The sequence below is a fragment of the Cydia fagiglandana genome, chromosome 2, assembly GCF_963556715.1.
Source record: "Cydia fagiglandana chromosome 2, ilCydFagi1.1, whole genome shotgun sequence".
In the NCBI taxonomy this organism is placed as follows: Eukaryota; Metazoa; Arthropoda; class Insecta; order Lepidoptera; family Tortricidae; genus Cydia; species Cydia fagiglandana.
The window spans coordinates 9,135,002-9,157,205 of record NC_085933.1 but is presented as its reverse complement, the minus strand read 5'-3'; the positions used below and the strand labels follow the sequence as shown (position 1 = coordinate 9,157,205).

Genomic DNA, 22,204 nt, shown 5'->3' with positions numbered 1-22,204 from the left:
AAGATCCTCCACCAAACACAAAATGGAATGAGCAAATGAAGAGAAGTAAAATTAGGAAAAAGTAGAACGAAAGGCCCACACTTAGGAAAAGGCCTCACCTCCTGCCGCGAGTGGGTGTGGCTGCCGGGCAAGGGCGACTGCCCGCTCATCTGTTTGATGTACTCCTTGTCGTCGAAGATCTTAATGTCGCCGCCTCCTGGTTTATGTTTAACGTTGTCCATAGATCCAACTTTGCTTTGTGCTTTGAATTCCAATTTTTGATTTTCGATCTGTTCGGAAAAGTGTATTGTGCAAATATATATAACAAAAATGGATAAAATTATTTGTACATAAAGGATAAATGTAAATATCTGTGACTGATATATTGCATAAAGTGATAATCTATTATTCGTTTGCATGTGCATATTATGAATTATATTCTATTCAATTCGATATTGCAGTGAAGTACCTAACATAAATAATACATATACTAAACAACATTGCATGCATGTAGACCATATTCACGTGAATCGATACAAGTTTATGTATCGACTTTATAAATATAAAAGGTGTTAACTTCGTTACACACAATTTAAAAAAATGCATTAATTGTCCATTGCTGCAGGCTGCATCATTCCTCGTGTGTTGTGCTAGATTCGAATTTGCTCATAATAAATAACATGATCAGGAAACTCTAAACAATCCTTAAAGCACAAGAAAAAACAGCCAGTGAAAGGCAGCCGCAAACGTATCCGTGGGTTCTGCACAAGTCATCGCGTACCGCAGAACAAAATAAAACTCAAAAGTAGTTCACTATCACCCTTTTGACCTATCACAAAACTGACCTTTTTTTCCACATTTTAAGGAAAGATTTTTATTTAGAGAGGATTATTTTCTATGTGATGCCCTCCACCTTCGTAACTGCCATTTTATATACTACAAAACAACAACAACATTTTTAATTCGAGGACAATTTTACCATCTTCTATCGACGTGACTAACTTCAGTGATACATGTCACAACAGACAAAACAGACAAGTGCAATAAGTGACCTCCAATTTTGTGACCTGACATTAAACATAAACTCACATATCATTATTGCTAGAAAGCACATTCAGATCAGTAAACCAGTGCGAATTAAGTACTTGTTACTTACTCCTCTCGTCCCTTTCTTAGCTATAACTGTTGGCTGAAGAATATTGTGGTACATTTTAATTTTACTGTATTCAATAGGCAATAAATGACGGTGACAACAATGTAAAGTTTTTCTAAACGAAATCCTCTAAACTCATAGCTACATGGTTGATTATACAGTGCTTTGCAAAACCTACATTCTGATTCTATTTCATTGTCTATTTAGCTCTAATGGGTGACTGTCGATCTACTCGTACCTAAGTACTCGTTATACCGAAAGCAGCTGACCAATGAATTTTATCTACAATCTTGTGCTCTGATAATTACAGAAATTACCTTAAGTAGTTATAGTTGAATAGTAAGTAATAAACTTAAGTTACCTTAATGGCACCGCCCCCAGGTTTGTGAGTTATGTTTACTGTAGATGCAACCTTAGGCTTGGCTTTATCCTTGAAGTCCAGTTTCACAGTTTCGATTTTCTTATCTCCACCGCCTGGCTTGTACGCAGCATTTTCTAGGGATCCAATCTTCGATTTAGCGTTCCACTCCAATTTTGTTGTTGTAATCTGCAAGAAAATGTTAAATTAGGAGTAACACTTAATAGCAAACGTCCATAACGTATAACACGTTTTTATTCATTGACAAGAAGCTCATCGACGGTTTAAATTCAGTTAATTATTTTACCTTCTTAGTTCCACCACTTGGAGTATAAGTTTCATTCTTAGCAGCAATTCTAGGAGCCGCTTTGAATTCGAGCTTTCTGTTTTCTATCTTGACTTTACCCCCGCCAGGCTTGTACGTCGCGTTGTCCAAAGATCCAATCTTTGATTTCACTGTTTTAATATTTGGCGATGGAGCATTTCCCACTTGGATCTTGTTCATAGGTACTTCTGAAAAATGAAATGTTACATTAGACTCTATGAATCTGTAATTTAGTCAGCCTCAATTAATTTCAATTATTCCATTGTATTCATTTATTTTTATGTATAAGTATGTCAAAGATATTATAACAACATATTATGATGTAATTTCAACTTCAACTATTTACTATATTGTGATTTAACTTTCAACCACTTACTCTTTTTTTCAGTAGGCTGTGGGTTTTCTGGTGTTTTGGCCGTCGCACTTTTGCTAGATGACCGCGAAAGACTTGGCTTAAGACTGCTGCTTGATTTTTCTTTAGTGGGTAACTTGCTCGCATTTTTCTTGTTTGGAGACCCAGGAGATCCGTTGAGATCCTAGGCAACAAATTAATGTAAATGTTAATCTTTTGATTAAGTACTAATGTGCCGTCAGCAAGATTTTCAACCTATCGTAATTCCATTTGGAAAATTAATTCGTGAAGTTTTCGCATTCCCAAAATGTATTTCAATTCCATTTTCGAAATTAAAATCCATTTCTTATTTGGAAGCTTTCCGCTACTTGCATAATTGCATATGCACATATGTACTATTGACCAATCATACGTAAGGAGGACATAAAATTATTAGTACATTACATACATTTCCTTGGGTAGATTCATCCACACCACTGTCGTTGTCACCATCTATGAAATAAAAAACTATGTTACAATATATCACAAATGCACTTAAACTTGCGATATTTTTCATTATGCGTATTATGCGTAATTTTGACTCATCTCTAAAGCGCATCTACCTATAGATTTTCATGTTAGTTAACCTTATTACCTTTAGGACGTGATTTAGGAGCAGAAGCTATTCTTTTGGGTGTGATAGATTTTTTGGAGTCTGATGAAGCCATATTTAGTTCTGTGGGTTTATGTACAGCCAAAGGAGGCTTTGCATCCACAATGGGAGATTTAGTTTTTGGTGCCGGTGTTACTACAGGTTTTGCTTCTCTGCTTTGTTCAAATCGCGCTTCTGGTTTTGTCTCCACTTTTGGCGTCTTAGGTCGTTGTGGTTCTGGAGTAACACTGTGGGATTTATTAGATATTACTGGGCTTGGGGTAGTCTTTTGCTTCAGTTCTGGTGAATCATCACTGCGTGTCAAAGATGGAGAACGATCAAATGGATCAGTTCTGGTCTGATTTGTAATATTTTCCGAAACATTTTTAGCAGGTGTTAAATTGGTTTGCAAAACTACATCATCGTCATCATCTAACTTCTTTTTCGGTATTGCAGTCGGTAGTGAACCAATAAATGAGTCGGACATTTTTGATCCGGACATTCGTGACTCCGGTCGGTCGATCATATCTTTAGGATCATTAGCTAATCCAGGTTTTATGTTGCCTACTGAACTACGTACATTTTCTTGACTATCAAACTTTCCTTCTTGTATTAGCCCAAGACCGGGACTTCGACTGGCGTAGTCCAGTGATGTGCCTCCAATAGAACTGACAGATTTTCTCCGGTCATCTTCAACCTTGAGTGGGCTCGGCGCTCCGGGAGCTGCTGCAATACTGTAACTTCTTCCTTTCGGACCCAGCGCATCTGTGCCATTTTCAGGTTTACTGTCATTTAGGTTTGTGATTATACCTTGGTTATCCAGATTTGCTGTTTTATTTTGAATTGGGTTTGAAATATCTAGGCCTTTTAAAGAACCTTGAGACGACTGCCGTGAAAGTGGCCCGGTAGCAGGGTTCTGAAATGTTCCGCTTTTAGGTATGCCGTTATTCGATTGTTGTGGTAATTGTGGTGGGGGCCTGGCACCGTCGGGCGTGATGGCACCGGCAATCTGTGGTGTAGGTCTAGGGCCAAACTGTAGATTAGTAGGTGGCAGGCCTCTTGGCGATGGCTGAACTGGTGCAGGTGACTGAAGCGGTCTGGGACCCAGCTGAGGCGCAAATGATTGAGGACCAGAAGGACGCAGCGGTTGTTGAGTTCGAATTTGCTGAGGACCAGGAGGCGCTATACCACGTGGAGGTAGAGGACCAGGCCTGGGAGCAAACTGGGGTGGACCTGCGACTGGTCCACCAGGTTGAAATTGAGGCCTTTGTTGAGGCTGAGGTGGAGCAGCAGGTCTCAGTGAAGCTGGTGGAAAGCCTGATCGGGAGTCGGCTCGGTTCAGTGGAGGACGGGGTGGAAACTGTGCAGGCCCAGGCACTTCAGGCCCTACTACGCCTGGAACTGGAGGTCGTATTTCCGTTTGAGCCTTAACAAATAATTTCAAATTAATCAATTTGTCGCCATTTCACAAATAAAACTAATTATTATTATTATATTAAATTCTAACACTAAACAGTCTCTAGTTAGCTTAACATTTTCAAGACTTTAGTAAATAGAAACTGAGGTTAAGCGGTATCAGTTAGTTTTTAGTTTGAACCAAGGTTTGAACGACGTCAGTAGGTAATGAAATTCACAAAAGTTTCTTAGATCTCCAATGATAAGATTTTAATTCAGATAAAAGCCGAATTACCCGCATTACATGCTTTTAATGGTACAATAATGTACCATGACTTGACTAACTTGAAACATAAAGTTTGCATGATTTGGAGTACCTTCTGCATGTAGAAGCAACATAATTATGTACATCTTATTTATTATAGTGGGTAAATGTAATTGTATATTCGAAATGTTAGACTTCAAATGGATAGGACATTAATTTTAAAATACCAAATTTTGATTCAATTCATAAATCGGAATGCCGTCTAAACATTGGCGATTTTGGCAAGTAATGTATATGAGGAATAAGAGCACGAAGGCGAAACTCGCGCGGGCACGAGGCGGCGACGTCGGCGCCGTCGCCGCGACGCGTTCCCAAATCAAAACAAAATGCTTCATGCAGTTTGCTACACATCTACAATAACACAATGTTATGTTATATAAATTACTAGCTTCTCAATAAAATTATTGTTTTGTTATGTGATGATTATATTTAAAATGTGTACTTTATATCCTCAGATAGATACTAACTTGATATAATATACCTACTTCTGTTACCACTGACCAAACTCATAGTAAAAGTTGTTCAGTATGACCTACGTTCACCCCTCAGAGTTTGGCAATGGGTTTGGTCTCATTTTGCTGAAGATCAGTATAGCCATAGGTAGGTAGTATACGTAAGCTAGGTAGGTATTCTCTTCGCTTTGTATCAACCAATGACGTCGATAGATAGACGCAACTTGTCACGAACTCGGCTACTGGGTCAATGATTCTATTCTCTGCTAAAATTTATAGTGCACGTATGTAGGTAAAATAAATATATTTTTACGTTTTTTGCCAATTCTTATGCACCAAAATATCTTGGAAATATTTTTTTGGTAACTACTAGGTAGGTACCTACTGACTAGATACCTACTATTTCATATGCACTAGAGCACATAGCAAATTATTTAACAAAGTAAAATGGCCCAGTAAAACAAGACATCATGTTCTCTAGGACTAAAATATTTTTATTCAGATAGGTAACCAAATAAAATTTGTTTCGATTATTTATCGCTGAAGATGCGAATCGATACGCGTTGACATTAGGTAGGTAGAGTTACAGGGGCTCATAGAGAATTTCTTTGTCGCGTGCTCGAATATCTATAGCGCTCGTCAATTTTGCTTCCGAAGATTGTAAAATTTTGCAATAAAATATGGCATATTTATGATCACAAAGTTATGGCTTACAACTAAAGATAGGTACAGACGGGTATACTCGTAAAATGCCTCACGTTCAAGAAAAAACAAATATACTAATACCTACCGAAAAAGCACCTAAATGAAAAAAGTTTCTAATAGTTAATTGGTTATGTTTATTAGAAAAGTTGGAATAGCGAAAGAGTTTACCACAAGTCAGTAATAATGCTTGCTCGAGTCATGGTGGTTTCGTTTAACTTATCGCGATGGAGTTCAATTGATTACTTAACGGTTAAGGGCGCCGAAAAGGCGTGCCTTGTTCGTTTTGTTAGACTGCCGCGAAACATTAATACACTGTACCGATTTGGTTCACACCTAACTGGCACGCACAAGTGGAAAACGAGTGTACGAATAAAAAGGAACGAATTGTACCTCATTATTTGTGGTGAGTACAAGTGCAGAACATTTTATGTGCTCAAGGTGCTCAAGGAGTACCTACAACCCTTGGCTTACCCGGTTAACGTTGTTAGTCTCCATTGTTGACTAAATAATTTGTTGTTAATGACAAAACAATGATTTAATTGTAAAATTTATATGTCATCATTTCTTCCTTGACGAGGTGACCGCCTATTTCGTATCTCCTTGAAACTATAAAGACAATAAAAACATATTAACTTCAGGCGAGACTACGTATTGTTGCTCATAAAACATGTTTTAGTGGTTCAATGATTGGCGCACACAGTCATATGAAAAATATTTTGGCAGTGACATGTTTTGATGAAAATTGCAAATGTAGTAGTGCTCCTACGTATTTATAGTGAAATGATTTTATTCTTGAAGCATTAGTCTGATTCCTAAAAGCAAATGTGACTTTACTCGTTTTAATAGGTCGTACAGTATATATGTATGATTTAATAACAAAAACCCCAAAATCGAGGCGTAAGCCGCGTAAGTATGTGCACGTGTAACATAGAAATACTTGATTGCTATGGCGGTGTTATATCGACAACTAGTGATAACAGTTATAATAACTAATGAAAACACGTAGTTAACAACAAGATTACTAGGCAAATTTAATCATTAACGATTAACAAAAATATCACAACTAAAAAAAACATAAGTCCCAAGTACCTACACATTACTAAATCTTACTGTTTGACCCTGAAACCAAAGGTGTAAATACTGTAAATTATCGGACGCACCCTTGTTGGGAGCACCCTGTTGGGACGGCCGCGGCCTGACCTTCAAGCCTTAAATGCCTACGCTTTCACAGAAAAATAATGCGTTAAGTATAAAAACATTTTATCGGAAATGGAATATTGAAATTGGTTATCATACATATCTACATATGTAATTTTATACTTCTTTTAAAATCATATTACTTATACTCGTAGGTACCTACCTAATTGGAGCGATGACGTTATTTCTTAAGAACTGAGCATGCCTCTTCATTATCGAGACAGCGTGACTACACAGATAGCATTTATCACATCGCCTGTTTCCGTTTATCGGTACTAAACGCAATATCAACCAACGTAGGGCTTCGATAAACGATTTAAAGAAGTAGACATTATATGTAAGATGGCAAAGAACACCTACCTACTTAATCAGTCACACACACGACCGAAGGGAGCGTTTTAAGGCGACACGTTCCTATTTTATGCACTTATATCGTATTGTACAAATGGGACGCATTCTTGCTGTAGGTATATTATGATCTGTAAAATAACTAGTAGTTACGTTCATAATATGAGCGTCATAAAACTTAAAGTTTCCTATTAATATACTGTTAGAACGTTCATGAACATGTTTACAGCCAATATATAGCGCATACAGTTAATTTAATATGTCCAGTCTATTAATATAATTACACGTATGTGTAACACTGTAAGTATTTACTACTAGGAAATTAAGATGTGTATTTTATTTGTGTTACGTATCGGGCCAGAGAGTAATATCGACTTGTTTTTATCTCAGCTTATGACATGACCGCTCATTTGAAGAGTGGCAAAATGCTGACTAAAACCGATTCGATATGCAGAAGTTCAAATGGAGACTAACTTTGTTAGAGTGGACACAGAGCAAACTTCGTGATTATGGCTTGATGTCACGAGCTGTCAATACGGAATTGCACTGCAGTCGAGTGCTAGGCATAAAATCAAGCATGAAAACACGAGCGTCATAAGAACGAATGTGGCGTCAGTGGTCGCCGTGACGCGGAGCTCGGAGAGTTCTGCCAAGTGACTCAGCCTCCGGCCAACCGATATAAGACACGCCGGTATCTACGAGACCGCAGTTCGTATCAAACCTCCGCCTTGTGATTAGTGATTAGTGGTTACGCGAATGTTTGTCAACGGTGTCGACGCTATCAGTAGTCGATTGGACAACATCAATTTAAACTATACAAGTACGTTTATTTTATTTATGATTTTTCTCTTTCTCAACTTGGATTTGGCAGCGGATGAATAAAGTAGATTCATTTATGTAATTATGTAGTACTGTTAGTTATGTAGTTTATTTATGTACTTATGTAGTTAGTTTTATTTATGTGCCTATATGTAATTAGAGGCAATAAATACCTAGTTAGAGAGTAAAGTCGCAGCCCTATCGCCAAGACGTGGCCAAGACACTGGATATAGCTCTTTAATTCTTTATTACTAATATGTTAAGCGATTTCGTATCTCGTTTGCCATGCGATCAATTTAAAATTAGAGGCACAGTATTTGGACAAAAGATTTATAGTAACCTTAGTAGAAGATATCACCAAACCGAGTTTCGGAGAGAAGCATGGAACTTTCCTTTTATCCGATTATACGAATAACCAAGTGAATAAATCTAGGTAATATTATGTTATGGTACGCGTAAACGCTATCTCAGATTGGTTTAATCTTTAAGTATGAAGTATTAATTCAAATATATTTGTGTTACAGCAATGCAACCCAAAGCTGAGAGACCGCCGGTGTGCCCGAAGACGAAGTTGCCCCTGCTCCACCTGACGCCGTCAGAGAAGAAGGCGGACGGCAGCCCTCACCAGGGCGACGACGACCCTTGGCTGCTCAAACCCAACCACGACATCCCGCCTACACCTCCCCCGCAGGCCGAGCCCATCCAGATGTACCCCGACCGAACCGGGTAGCTCGCAAAACGAACGAGCATTCTCGATTATTGAATATTGATCAAAATATACTTTCATATGGCAAGTTGCCATCGCGTCGGAAGACGGACTTTTATACAAAGGCGTGTAAAAATAAGCCTAACTCCATTTTATTGCGGAACTACGTAAATACATGTGGTGTCGGGACAGGACTTTGACCGCCGGATCCAGCGTAGACCTCATGTTGCTCAAATGTGTCAACTGGTGCTTAGGACGCGGAATGTCGGTGGAAATGAATGTGATGATGTTTAAAGTTTAGAAGACTTACGCGAATTAAAGACAGCTACTGTTTAGATAGATACTAATTTGCTATTGGCGATGAATTAAAAAAGATAATAACAAAATGACAATACATGAATACATAATAGATGAATTAAGTAAGATACTCATAATTTTAATATTTACTGTTTGTGCAACTAACAGCCAACAATTTAGTTACCTACTACTTATTAAGAATTTGTAAAATAAGTTTTGAAATAAAAAATAAATGATTCATGTGTACTCTGTTTATTTATTTATTTCTTAATTTCTAATAATTGTAGAAACACTTATTATAATATTCTTATAACTAAGAAGAAAAATATTTCACTAGGTAAGAGATATGAAAAGTAACCCTATATTTTCTCATGCGAATTGACGAATATATTGTATATTTCACGGTACTTCTTAGTTGATCAACAAACCCGTCACGTCGCATCGTACGTTTAGGCACTTATTCTTCAATACCTACAACAGTATATCGATGTACGTATCTGTTATATAAAACTTTCAAAGTAACGTTCTAACCACCTAATGCAAATTTTATTGGAATAATAGATGTGCCTACTCGTATACCTAGTAATATGCCCTGAAAAGCCATTAGCTCTACCTAATCGCTTAATTGTTACGGCGATAAAAACCAGCATGACACGGAATCCCCACAGGTATAAATTTTGCAACCCGATTCTTGTGAAACTCGTCTGAAAGAGTTCCAGAGTTGCATTCCTGGCTAATTTATTCTGAAAAAGAAAATTCCTAATGTGAATTGCTTTTACTAGGTACTTTCGTATGTGAAAAATTAATATTAAATATAGCCATGTGAAATTTGTAATAATACGTAAGGTTTGCAGATATTTACTTAGCTAAGTGTCCCGACGAATACTAATTTAATTTTCTTTCATGAAAAGTAGGTGTAGGTACTTATACTGAAAAGGCGGTCAATGTAAAATAGTTTATATTAAGAAATATAAATTGTATTATTAAGGTCGGACACATCGAAAAGTGTTCAAAGTGTTATATACCTACCTAATCAAATTGTGGCTTGTGCACAGGGAAAATAACGTAATAAGAAACCTTCGTAGGTATGGTTTAATCAATTCAACACACGAATTAGTTACGATTGAAACATTACGTAGCAGGTACATTTCCCTCGCGATAACCAACGATTTCTAGATAAAAAGCAAATAAAGATATCCCCATGTTTAACTGCATTTCATAAATAAAACTTATAAAGTATGCTGAGGAAAACCCTGTTTGTATGGGTTTTCCTCAGATAATAGATAAGTTTGTAGTGATATTTGTTGTGTTAAAAAGGTAAATCCTTCAGAATAATGATTTAACCCTTCAGTTGGGAAACCATACAAGGGTGATTTTAAAATAGCACATTGATTATAGGTAAGAATATACCTACACTTTCGACCTTTAGTAATTTTAGATTACTCGAAACCCTTCTAAGCCAATTATGTTAAAACATATCCTCATGTAGAGTCACGGAAGGACTCACGCAAGGAAAAATTGCAGATTTGGGATAAGGAAGGTGTATGCGCTATAAGGTAGCTTAAGCTTTTGTCAGTAACTCCGGGAAAAACTAGTAGAATTAGGTACCTAAATAATAAATCAGGAAATCCGAAATAGGTCAACGCTCTTCGAGTCAGTCACCCTTACAACGAACCATAACAGTGACAGTGACTTGTCTGACAATTGAGAAACGTTATTTTTAATGTAATTGCCTAATTACCTATAGTCGCCTAGCTAATTAGCTAACCCGTCTAATAGACTCTGTGCGGAACAGACTCTTAGACCTCTTAGTAAGAAAATGACGTTGAATAACTATCTTAATAGTCTGTAGGAATCCGGCCTGTTTTGAAAAAAGTCGTCGACATCTCTTCTAAATACCTAAAACTGGTATGGATGTGTTCCTCGTGATCTCTAGAATACGAATTGACCGGTTTTAGTTTATGGAGGGGGGGACGTAACGAAAAAAAGGGGGGCAAAGATGGCGGCCGACCATCATTGATATTTGTTCACATCTTGAGTCCTATGGGACCGATCGGTTCGTGTGAGGTGTCTTTTGAAAGAGTATTGAACGTGCTATTATTGTTTCATAATGACCGTAGTCATAACTATAGTCGTTTACTAAATATTTTATAATATTTGATTTTTTACCGCGCATGGATGGCATAAGTACTGCTTAAATATGCGTCTAACTTAATAAATTATAACTATACCGCAATTATTTTATTACAAAATATACGAGACATTTCATTAGCTTACCAAACACATAAGTTTTATTGTTGTATGATATTATATAACCAAGTAATAACGAATTTTGTTCAGCATGGGTCACTACACAGCGTCACGTAAATGGCGGGCGACCGACGTCAACTTTTCATTATTTCTCGGGTTCTAATTTATTGATCAATTGGTGATAGATACCATTTGAAAGAATATTAAACGTACTATAATTGGTTTTCAATAACTGTAGTCATAACCTTAGTCATTTTTAAAATAATTGAAAACATATAATTTTTTACTGTGCATGCATATAAGTACTACTAAAACATGCTTCTTACTCAATAAATTATAACTTTACCGCAATTAATGTTGTTACAAAATATACGAGACATTTCATAAGCTTTCCAAAAACATAAGTTTTATTGGTGTATGATATTATATAACCAAGTAATAATGAATTTTGTCCAGCATGGGTCACTGCGCACTGTCATATAAATCCCAACAGACAATTAGGCGACACTTAGCACCTATTTTCGTACCTAAATACATAGCCTGGCTAGATATCTAGAATAGCTACATATTTAGTCTTAGTTTACAGTTTACAGGCTCTGGTGACATAAAAGTGTTTAAAAGGTTCATCTAAAGATTTAAGATCTACAGTAGCTGTTTTGGGCGCTATAATGCATGTTAAGCTGCTAGTGTTATAGCTTATAGCTCAAAGTGAATTGAACAAGCTTAACAGCTATATGAGTAATAATCTGCAATTTGCACTTAAGGTTCTAAACGTGTGATAAAGTCTTCTACTTATAGCTTTTTATATCGCAATCGCTACTTAACTCTCTTGTATGACTTACAGTCGAATAGAGAAGTTATGAGTCGCTATTATAGATCTAAGATCATGTAGTTAATACAGACGAGCGTTATTTAAATACCGTAGCACTCTCTAATCTCATAACTGTCAATAGAGTCATACCATACGTATAAGCTAAAACTACAATGCCACACGCCAATGAATCAATAGATAAGCGAAAACTATAAATTAGACCGTAAAATAAAATAGTAAATAATATAGATACTTTATTCAATAATGACTTGTTTTTATTTACTCTCCATTAGATTTTACTTCAAGTTATCACATTGTGAGCTTACAAAAATGCAACGAAAGTAGATAGTGGCAAAGGAAAATAATGTGCAATTACCTTCTTGAGTGCCTAATCGCCTATTACAAATGTTGACCATAAATGCTTATTTAACATTTAAAGCTGAAACTATCACCTATGTGGACCTACGCTGCTACTCAAATAGTAGTCACTTATTTTGCATTCTGGCGCGTGCGGCGCAAATATCCATTTAAAACGCCACAAGCCGCAGATCTCAAGAGAATTTTAAATTATTAACTACGGAGTGGGTTTGAAAACGTTTTACGTGTAGACGTGAGTCAAATAACAACACAGATATTAAGTACTTTATATGCAGTGATCTTGCAATCATGAAAGCTACGAACTTAACGATGTTATAAACCTAGAACTGGGCTTTTGTCCAAACATACTTAAGTTTCCTGTGATAAAAGACAAAACAAACAAACCATCATTTTATATCGATATTTTACAATATAACCTCACATTTTGGATACCTACATTATAAAATGTACTGTCTAACAATAATAGAATGCTGCTAGTCTACCAGGCGCTCGCCGCGCCGTGTGTTTGCTTGCTTGCTTGGCGAAATTGGTCCTGGCATACATTTATGTTAAAGTTAATCAATAGTTTGTTGATTTTATTCCAAAAATTTCACGCTATATTTACTACATTATCTCTTTCTCAAATTATTTCAGCCACTAAGCAAACCTCTCAGGTAAAAATTAAACATCTTCTTTAATATTTTTAAAATGGTTAATTTTGGGCCTCAGATTTCAAACAATCAAGTATTCACAGAAAATTTAATATGCTTGCACATGGTATCCACCAAGTATTAGAAAAATAGAACCGGAAATATAATGAAAACTCAACGATGGCCGGGCGGCATTTACGTGACGGTGCACAGTACCTTTGCTGAACAAAATTAATGATTACATAGTTATACAACATTATACAGCAATAAAACTTATATTTTTGGATAGCTCATAAAATTTCCCGTATATTTTGAAAACATTTATTGCGGTGATGTTATAATCTATTGAGTTAGAAGCATGTTTTACCAGTACTTGGTCCATGCACGGTAAAAATCATATATTTTCAATTATTTTGTAAATGACTACAGTTATGACTACGGTTATTAGAAATCAATTATAGTACGTTCAATATTCTTTCTAATGGTATCCATCACACATTGATCAGTAAAATATAACCCGAGAAATAATGAACAGTTGAGGTCGGTCGCCCGCCATTTACGTGACAGCGCTTAGTGACCCATGCTGAACAAAATTCGTAATTACTTGGTTATATAATATCATACACCAATAAAACTTATATTTTTGGAAAGCTAATTAAATTTCACGTACATTTTGTATGAATATTATTGGTGTAATGTTATAATTTATTGAGTTAGACGCATATTTTATCAGTACTTATGCCATCCATGCACGGTAAAAAAATCATATATTTTAAAATATTTTGTACATTACTAAAGTTATGACTACAGTTATTAGAAACCAATTATAGTACGTTTCATAACCTTTCAAATAGTACCTATCACCAATTGATCAATAAATTAGAACCCGAGAAATAATGAAAAGTCGACGTCGGTCGCCCGCCATTTACGTGACGCTGCGTAGTGACCCGTGCTGAACAAAATTCGTAATTACTTAGTTATATAATATCATACACTAATAAAACTTATATTTTTTGAGAGCTAATGAAATTTCTCGTATATTTTGTAATAACATTAATTGCGGTAAAGTTATAATTTATTGAGTTAGACGCATGTTTTGTCAGTACTTATGCCATCCATGCACGGTGAAAAATCGTATATTTTAATTTTTTTTGTAAACGACTACAGTTATGACTACGGTTATTATGAAACAATAATAGCACGTTTAATACTCTTTCAAAAGACGCCTCACACGAACCGATAGGTCCCATAGGACTCAAGATGTGAACAAATATCAATGCTGGTCGGCCGCCCAATTTCCCCCTCTTTTTTTAGTTACGTCCCCCCCTCCATAAACTAAAACCGGTCAATTCGTATTCTGGAGACCACGAGGAACACATCTATACCAGTTTTAGGTATTTAGAAGAGATGTCGACGAAATTCGTGAAGGAGAGGACTAGTGTTTAATTTGCCTATAGACTATAAGTGGACGAATCTGATGGCTGATTAGATTAATTGTAAGATAATAAATTATATTTAATATTTTGTTTTAAATTAATTTATTGTTATTAATAAGTAATTCATTGTGTAGTTTCTTTTTAGATTTTAATGTTGTTCTGCTATCTTATTTTATTACTCACTGTCATGTTCTTATTTAACAAAACGTGGGACTTTTAACAATAGTTTTCATGATTATAATAGAAAGTAAAACTGAACATAATAATTATTTACTAACTGATTTTACATATACGTTTTTAGATAGCTAGACAAATTAGCCACATACCGGTACATCGATTTACATTAATTCTCTTGAACACTAAAACGCCTACGCCACTATTAAAGCGGTCAATAAATTTAAATTAGAAGCTGCACTTAATAGGTCAGGAAATGAATGCTCAAAAAACGTTGTAGAGGGAAATGCTAGGAACACAATTTTTGACTCCGTAACTTTGTTTGGACTAGTTAGGAGGTGAACATATCAAAAGTCCCCGGCTGTAGCCCCGCTGCTGGGGGGTAGAGGGGGGTAAGAAGGTCGAATTTTTCGGTTTTTCATTGATATCTTGGAAACTTTGCGTCTTAGCGACATGACTACTAAGACAAACCGAAAGCTGATAAAATTAGTTACAAGTTTTATCCAGTCAAGTTTTTCGATATCATGAATAGTTTTTGAGATACCCGCTCTTGAAAGTTTATTTAGGGATTTTAATTTTATCTTGATATCTACGTCAGTGAAGCTGTTAGGCCATGTTTGGTATCATTTTCGTATAAATCGGGGGTGCTAAATTCATTTATGGTATCACATTGACACTATTCCGAAGTAAAACCAAAATTAAAAAAAATATTTTTTTTTAAATCCCTCATCACGCTTAAACTGCTGAACCAATTTCGTTGAAATTTGGCATAGAAATAGTTTCAGTCTCGACACAGAACATAGGATAGTTTTAATAACCAAAAGCATCTTTTGAGGGTATGAAAAGTGGGGTGGAAGTTTGTATGGGGAGTCAATAACCGCTGAACCGGTTTAGATGAAATTTAGGACGGAATACATCTGTCATTTAGATGAAAATGATACCAAACATGACTTCAAACCTTACCTTGAGCAGTATTAACCTCAGGAATTCAGTTTCGTCGACGAAGTTGAATTCCCCCCATACTCCATTTCACAACTTTAAAGGATGATTATTGAGATAAAAAGTATCTTATGTCCTGTCTTGGGACTCGAAATATCTGTATACCAAATTTAAATTAAATCGGTTGAACGGTTTAAGCGTGAAGAGGAATTTTAAAAAAAAGGTATTTGTTTAAAGTTTATATGTTTTTTCTTTGGAATGGTGTCAATGTGATACCAAAAATGAATTCAGCACCCACGATTTATACGAAAATGATACCAAACACGGTCTAGCAGCGTCACTAATGTAGATATCAAGATAAAATTGAAAGCCCTAAATAAACTTTCAAGAGCGGATATCTCAAAAACTATTCAAGATATCGAAAAACTTGACTGAATAAAACTTGTAACAAATTTTATCAGCTTTTGGTTTGTCTTAGTAGTCATGTCGCTAAGACGCAAAGTTTCCAAGATATAAGTGAAAAACCGAAAAATGAGACCTTCTTTCCCCCCTCTACCCCCCAGCACCGGGGCTACGGCCGGGGACTTTTGATATGTTCACCGCCTAACTAGTCCAAACAAAGTTACGTAGTCAAAATTTGTGTTCCTAGCATTTCCCTCTATAACTTCTTATTGCTTGGCCTATAAGTCTTTTATGTTCATCCCTGTTTGTTCCAAAAAGTGGTTAATTGCACCGTGGGTGTCGCTGCGTGCTATTCGTCAAGTGATACAATTGTCGGCAGCACGGATAGCTAGTGTCCATTCGTCCAATGCCTGACTCACTAACGAATGTAACATCCGCCATGACAGGTTCCTATTTTATATTATCTGTAGGCATATAGCAAAAAAACAACGCTTGCACGTAACTTAGGTCAGGAAATGAATGCTCAAAAAACGTTGTAGAGGGAAATGCTAGGAACACAATTTTTGACTCCGTAACTTTGTTTGGACTAGTTAGGAGGTGAACATATCAAAAGTCCCCGGCTGTAGCCCCGCTGCTGGGGGGTAGAGGGGGGTAAGAAGGTCGAATTTTTCGGTTTTTCATTGATATCTTGGAAACTTTGCGTCTTAGCGACATGACTACTAAGACAAACCGAAAGCTGATAAAATTAGTTACAAGTTTTATCCAGTCAAGTTTTTCGATATCATGAATAGTTTTTGAGATACCCGCTCTTGAAAGTTTATTTAGGGATTTTAATTTTATCTTGATATCTACGTCAGTGAAGCTGTTAGGCCATGTTTGGTATCATTTTCGTATAAATCGGGGGTGCTAAATTCATTTATGGTATCACATTGACACTATTCCGAAGTAAAACCAAAATTTAAAAAAATATTTTTTTTTAAATCCCTCATCACGCTTAAACTGCTGAACCAATTTCGTTGAAATTTGGTATAGAAATAGTTTCAGTCTCGACACAGAACATAGGATAGTTTTAATAACCAAAAGCATCTTTTGAGGGTATGAAAAGTGGGGTGGAAGTTTGTATGGGGAGTCAATAACCGCTGAACCGGTTTAGATGAAATTTAGGACGGAATACATCTGTCATTTAGATGAAAATGATACCAAACATGACTTCAAACCTTACCTTGAGCAGTATTAACCTCAGGAATTCAGTTTCGTCGACGAAGTTGAATTCCCCCCATACTCCATTTCACAACTTTAAAGGATGATTATTGAGATAAAAAGTATCTTATGTCCTGTCTTGGGACTCGAAATATCTGTATACCAAATTTAAATTAAATCGGTTGAACGGTTTAAGCGTGAAGAGGAATTTAAAAAAAAAGGTATTTGTTTAAAGTTTATATGTTTTTTCTTTGGAATGGTGTCAATGTGATACCAAAAATGAATTCAGCACCCACGATTTATACGAAAATGATACCAAACACGGTCTAGCAGCGTCACTAATGTAGATATCAAGATAAAATTGAAAGCCCTAAATAAACTTTCAAGAGCGGATATCTCAAAAACTATTCAAGATATCGAAAAACTTGACTGAATAAAACTTGTAACAAATTTTATCAGCTTTTGGTTTGTCTTAGTAGTCATGTCGCTAAGACGCAAAGTTTCCAAGATATAAGTGAAAAACCGAAAAATGAGACCTTCTTTCCCCCCTCTACCCCCCAGCACCGGGGCTACGGCCGGGGACTTTTGATATGTTCACCGCCTAACTAGTCCAAACAAAGTTACGTAGTCAAAATTTGTGTTCCTAGCATTTCCCTCTATAACTTCTTATTGCTTGGCCTAACTGCACTTAACTACATATGCGCATGTATGTAGGTTGATACCATTTACCTACAGATTATTATACGATATGATAAAGGATATAACATCTGACAGCAAAGGTTACGAGTAGATACTGTAGTTAAAAGCCATAATCTATCCTTTCCAATAAGACGCAATTCGACTTATCAATGGACTAGCTGTTGCCCGCGACTTCGTCCGCGTGGAATCTTATCTTCAACATTTTACATCTTTAGTACCTATAATTTTCATATCCAAGCAATGTTGAAATTAAGTACTTTTGTAATCGGCTATTATGTCTTTCTAAGAATTTTCAAAGCATTTGTAATGGATTCAAACTTTGAACCCCATTTTAACCCTGTTAGGGGATGAATTTTACAAATCGCTGAAATCACTTTTATTGTCTTCTAATAATATACCCAAATACAAAGATTCAAATCCCGCGCTCGAAAAAATGCATGAAAACGCTGAAATTAGTTTTCTTGTAGGGTACATCGCCAATTACCAGCCACCCCCCAATTACTGGCCACCTATACTAAAATGAATTCTGTGTATAGGTGAATAGAACTCATTTTTGTAAGAGGCGGCCAGTTATTGAACGAGTGGGTTGTGGATAAATTTCAGTTACTGGCCATTTTCCTTATACTGAAAATGAGTTTTATTTATCTGTAAATAGAATTCATTTTTGGAATAGGTGGCCAGTAATTGAAAAGTGGCTAATAATTGGATTTTCGTACCTTATATACTAAAATGAACTTTGTTCACCTATAAATAGAAATCAAATTAAGTGGCCAGTAATTGGGGGGTGGCTAGTAATTGGCGATGTACCCTATTTTAATGTAAGACGTTTTAACAAAGTTTCAAGTTCCTTGCTTAAAATAAAATTTGCACCCGCAGACGAACTTCCATCCCCTTTTTAACCCCCTTAGGGGTTGATATTCCAAAAACGTTGCAATCACTCTTTTTTGTAATCGGCTATTATGCGTTTCTACGAAGTTTCAAAGCATTTGTAATGGATTCAAACTTTCAACCCCTTTTTAACCGTTAGGGAATGAATTTTACAAAACGCTGAAATTAGTTTTCCTGTCTTCTAATAATATCCCTAAATACAAAGGTTCAAGTCCCACACTCGAAAAAATGTTTGATATCCATACAAACTTTCAACCACTTTTTGACCACCTTGGGGGATGAATTTTCTAAAACGCTGAAATTAGTTTTCTTGTATTTGAATTTATACTTTTTTACAAAGTTTCAAGTTCCTAACTTAAAATAAAATTTGCACCCGAAGACGAACTTTCATCCCCTTTTTAACCCCCTTAGGGGTTGAATTTTCAAAAACACTGAAATTAGTTTTCTTGTATTTTAATAATATATCTTTTAACGAAGTTTCAAATTCGTAGCTCAAAAGAAAACTTTAACCCCATACAAACTTTCATCCCCTTTTTAACCCTGTTAGGGGATGAATTTTACAAAACGCTGAAATTACTTTTATTGTCTTCTAATAATATCCCCAAATACAAAGATTCAAGTCCCGCGCTCGAAAAATTTTTTGATATCCATACAAACTTTCAACCCCTTTTTCACCACCTTGGGGGATGAATTTTCTAAAACGCTGAAATTAATTTTCTTTTATTTGAATTTGATACTTTTTTACAAAGTTTCAAGTTCCTAACTTAAAATAAAATTTGCACCCGAAGACGAACTTTCATCCCCTTTTTAACCCCCTTAGGGGTTGAATTTCCAAAAACGTTGCAATCACTTTTTTTGTAATCGGCTATTATGCGTTTCTACGAAGTTTCAAAGCATTCGTAATGGATTAAAATTTTCAACCCCTTTTTAACCCTGTTAGGGGATGAATTCTACAAAACGCTGAAATTACTTTTCCTGTCTTCTAATAATATCCCTAAATACAAAGATTCAAGTCCACCACTAGAATTTTTTTTTGATATCCATACAAACTTTCAACCCCTTTTTCACCACCTTAGGGGATGAATTTTCAAAAACGCTGAAATTAGTTTTCTTGTATTTTAATAATATATCTTTTTACGAAGTTTCAAATTTCTAGCTTAAAAGAAAACTTTAACCCCATACAAACTTTCATCCCCTTTTTAACCCCCTTAGGCGTTGAATTTCTCAAAATCGCTCCTTATCTCTTGTACACTTTATAAATGCAATCTGGTGTGCAAATTTCAACTTTCTGGCTTTTGTAGTTTCGGCTCTGCGTTGATGAATCAGTCAGTCAGTCAGTCAGGACACTTGCATTTATATATATAGATAGATAATAACGGTGGATTTAGAATTCTGACGCACCTAGCACATTGACATTAATCCGGCATTGACGTACCATACGTTATTAAATATTACTTGCCTTTTCTACAAGCTTTATTGATTGTGTAGCTGCCTGTAATAGACATACGAGTATCCTTGCAATACCGCCGGTAACCGGTACTGATCAATACAAGATCAAGTTTTTTTATAGATTATATGTGTATTATACTTCTTGGTTATTCCCATTTAACCCATGAATATAGTAATTAACAAAACAATGAAATTGAACCGCACTTGGTACCAATACAATGACACAAAGCCTCAAGGGCAATAACTAAACCACCCTTTAACATTCGACGGTGCTCTAACCGATGATAAGCGAGTGCTCGATCGATATTTACGTAAATCCATCTAATAACTACATTGTTTACGTCAACGTGAGTGATAGATATTGAACGTCAAGTACTAGAATGTTCGATGTGTTTCGGAACTATTTTAAAGCCTGGTCAGTGCCTGTGCAGTTTTAATGACACTAGATTAACACTTACCTGGCGATTGAAAAGTCACGTTTAATTAATAGAAATGGAGTAGCTTATGCCAATGATATTTTAGTGGAGGGTCGCGACCCGCTGTACCACCGGCGAGACTCCGTGTGCCTGATGTGTCGGCCTCTATCGGCGACTGAAGTTACGGGAAGACGATGTAAATGGATAGAGACGGCACGGGCACATTTAATGCTAAAGTCTACCAAACTTGCTACTGTTTGTGTAACTAAGTAATACAATTAACTAAAACTACTGCATATCTAATTAAAGGTTTTATAGTTTTTCAGGAGGATTTATTTTTGACAGCTCTATTATGGGTAATTTCCCTAATAATAGAACAAAACTTAAGTTATTAAAAATATTAAAATTATTGGTACCGTGCCGTGATTAGAGCTACTTTTGTTTTTGTTTTGTTGCGCTAGCACGTGTCTATGCATTCATAACACTTCGCGAGGGTGTGTCCTGCGCCCTGAAAATGGTGCGCGCGCACCATCGGACAATTGCCTAAGGAATACCTATTTGCTCTCCTTTCGAGCCTTTGCCGATGGTTAAATATATAGCTGTCCTTTTTTATACAGTAGCATATGTAAGTGAGGCAAGATGTTCCACCTCTGAAACGTGATTTAAAACTTTCTTCTAAAACAAAAGAGCAATGACGAATTTCCAAAAGAGGATTATTATGAGTCATTCTATTTGAGTCACGTTTTATCGCCGTTACTTGTTACGACTAAGAACTGCCTTCAGTGGCTTTTAGCTTGGACCACGAATATCTTGTGACGTGAAGACTCTTATGAGATGACTCAACTCTGCCAGTTGCCGTCGCTTGAACTTGACCTTTGGAGCCACTTTCATTTTTAAGAAATTTCCACTGCTCCTTACTTATATCTTATGCTTAGAACATGAGTAAATTAAAGTCGATCAAAGTTGTCACTTGAGATGAGTCAAACTTACTTAACTAAGTACTTACTTACTTGCTAAATTACTTGAACTTGTGCATTTGCCCTCAGCCATTTACCTGTAACAGCAAAAAGATAATTAAGCAATTTATTCGAATGAGGCACTTTAAGTTACGGAAGTCAAACAACCGGTGAAGTATGACTGTAAATATGGAAATTAATCACTTGCGACGTCGTTTTACCTACCTGTAATTGGTTAATAAAATATCTAAGATGAAAACGTAAGGTATAGGATGACATATCTACCTGGGGCGACATATACGTTTTGAAGCATAGAATTATTTTATAGTCACAGAACAGTTAATGTACAATATGACGTTAGTGTAATAGTGCGGGTATAACCTACCTAATCGATTTAAAATGCCAACTTTTTTTTTTGATTGGATGCAAACGAGCAGACCAATAGCCTGATGGTAAGCGATGACTGTATGATTTCTGCAAACAATAGCTTTTAAACGAGCAACGTGTCTCACTCTCTCATTAAGCAAATTGTGAG

At 36.0% G+C, this 22,204-nt stretch overlaps 2 protein-coding genes across 8 annotated transcripts in view; one reads left to right on the top strand and one right to left on the bottom strand.

The window, feature by feature from the left end:
- Positions 1–20,869, bottom strand: part of LOC134675328 (microtubule-associated protein tau) — a 28,136-nt gene extending 7,267 nt beyond the window's left edge. For 2 of the 7 annotated variants that reach the window (XR_010099733.1, XM_063533537.1), the window contains exons 1-8: positions 20,756–20,869; positions 6,147–6,281; positions 2,802–4,224; positions 2,616–2,659; positions 2,192–2,351; positions 1,798–2,003; positions 1,494–1,679; positions 1,136–1,168 (exon numbers count right to left, since the gene is read on the bottom strand). Coding sequence is in view for 6 of the 7 variants with exons in the window: in XM_063533537.1 (XP_063389607.1) it covers positions 1,136–1,168; positions 1,494–1,679; positions 1,798–2,003; positions 2,192–2,351; positions 2,616–2,659; positions 2,802–4,224; positions 6,147–6,170 (2,076 nt within the window). In the remaining variant the exon portion in view is untranslated. Of the gene's footprint in view, positions 1–98; positions 270–1,135; positions 1,169–1,493; positions 1,680–1,797; positions 2,004–2,191; positions 2,352–2,615; positions 2,660–2,801; positions 4,225–6,146; positions 6,282–20,755 lie in introns of all 7 variants that reach the window. The other 5 variants (XM_063533555.1, XM_063533568.1, XM_063533561.1 and 2 more) reach the window with 5 other exon arrangements.
- On the top strand, positions 7,876–9,288 carry LOC134675471 (uncharacterized). The gene is made up of 2 exons (XM_063533744.1): positions 7,876–8,040; positions 8,564–9,288. Exons 1-2 carry the CDS (start codon positions 7,977–7,979, stop codon positions 8,767–8,769), a joined length of 270 nt encoding a protein of 89 aa, XP_063389814.1. The 5' UTR covers positions 7,876–7,976; the 3' UTR covers positions 8,770–9,288.
- Positions 20,870–22,204: the final 1,335 nt, after the last annotated feature.

Excerpts from the sequence above, each read along its gene's own strand:
- LOC134675471 (XM_063533744.1), top strand. The coding sequence starts at position 7,977 with ATGTTTGTCAACGGTGTCGACGCTATCAGTAGTCGATTGGACAACATC. Across the intron at positions 8,041-8,563 it reads CATCAATTTAAACTATACAA|CAATGCAACCCAAAGCTGAG; the intron begins GTACGTTTATTT and ends TTTGTGTTACAG.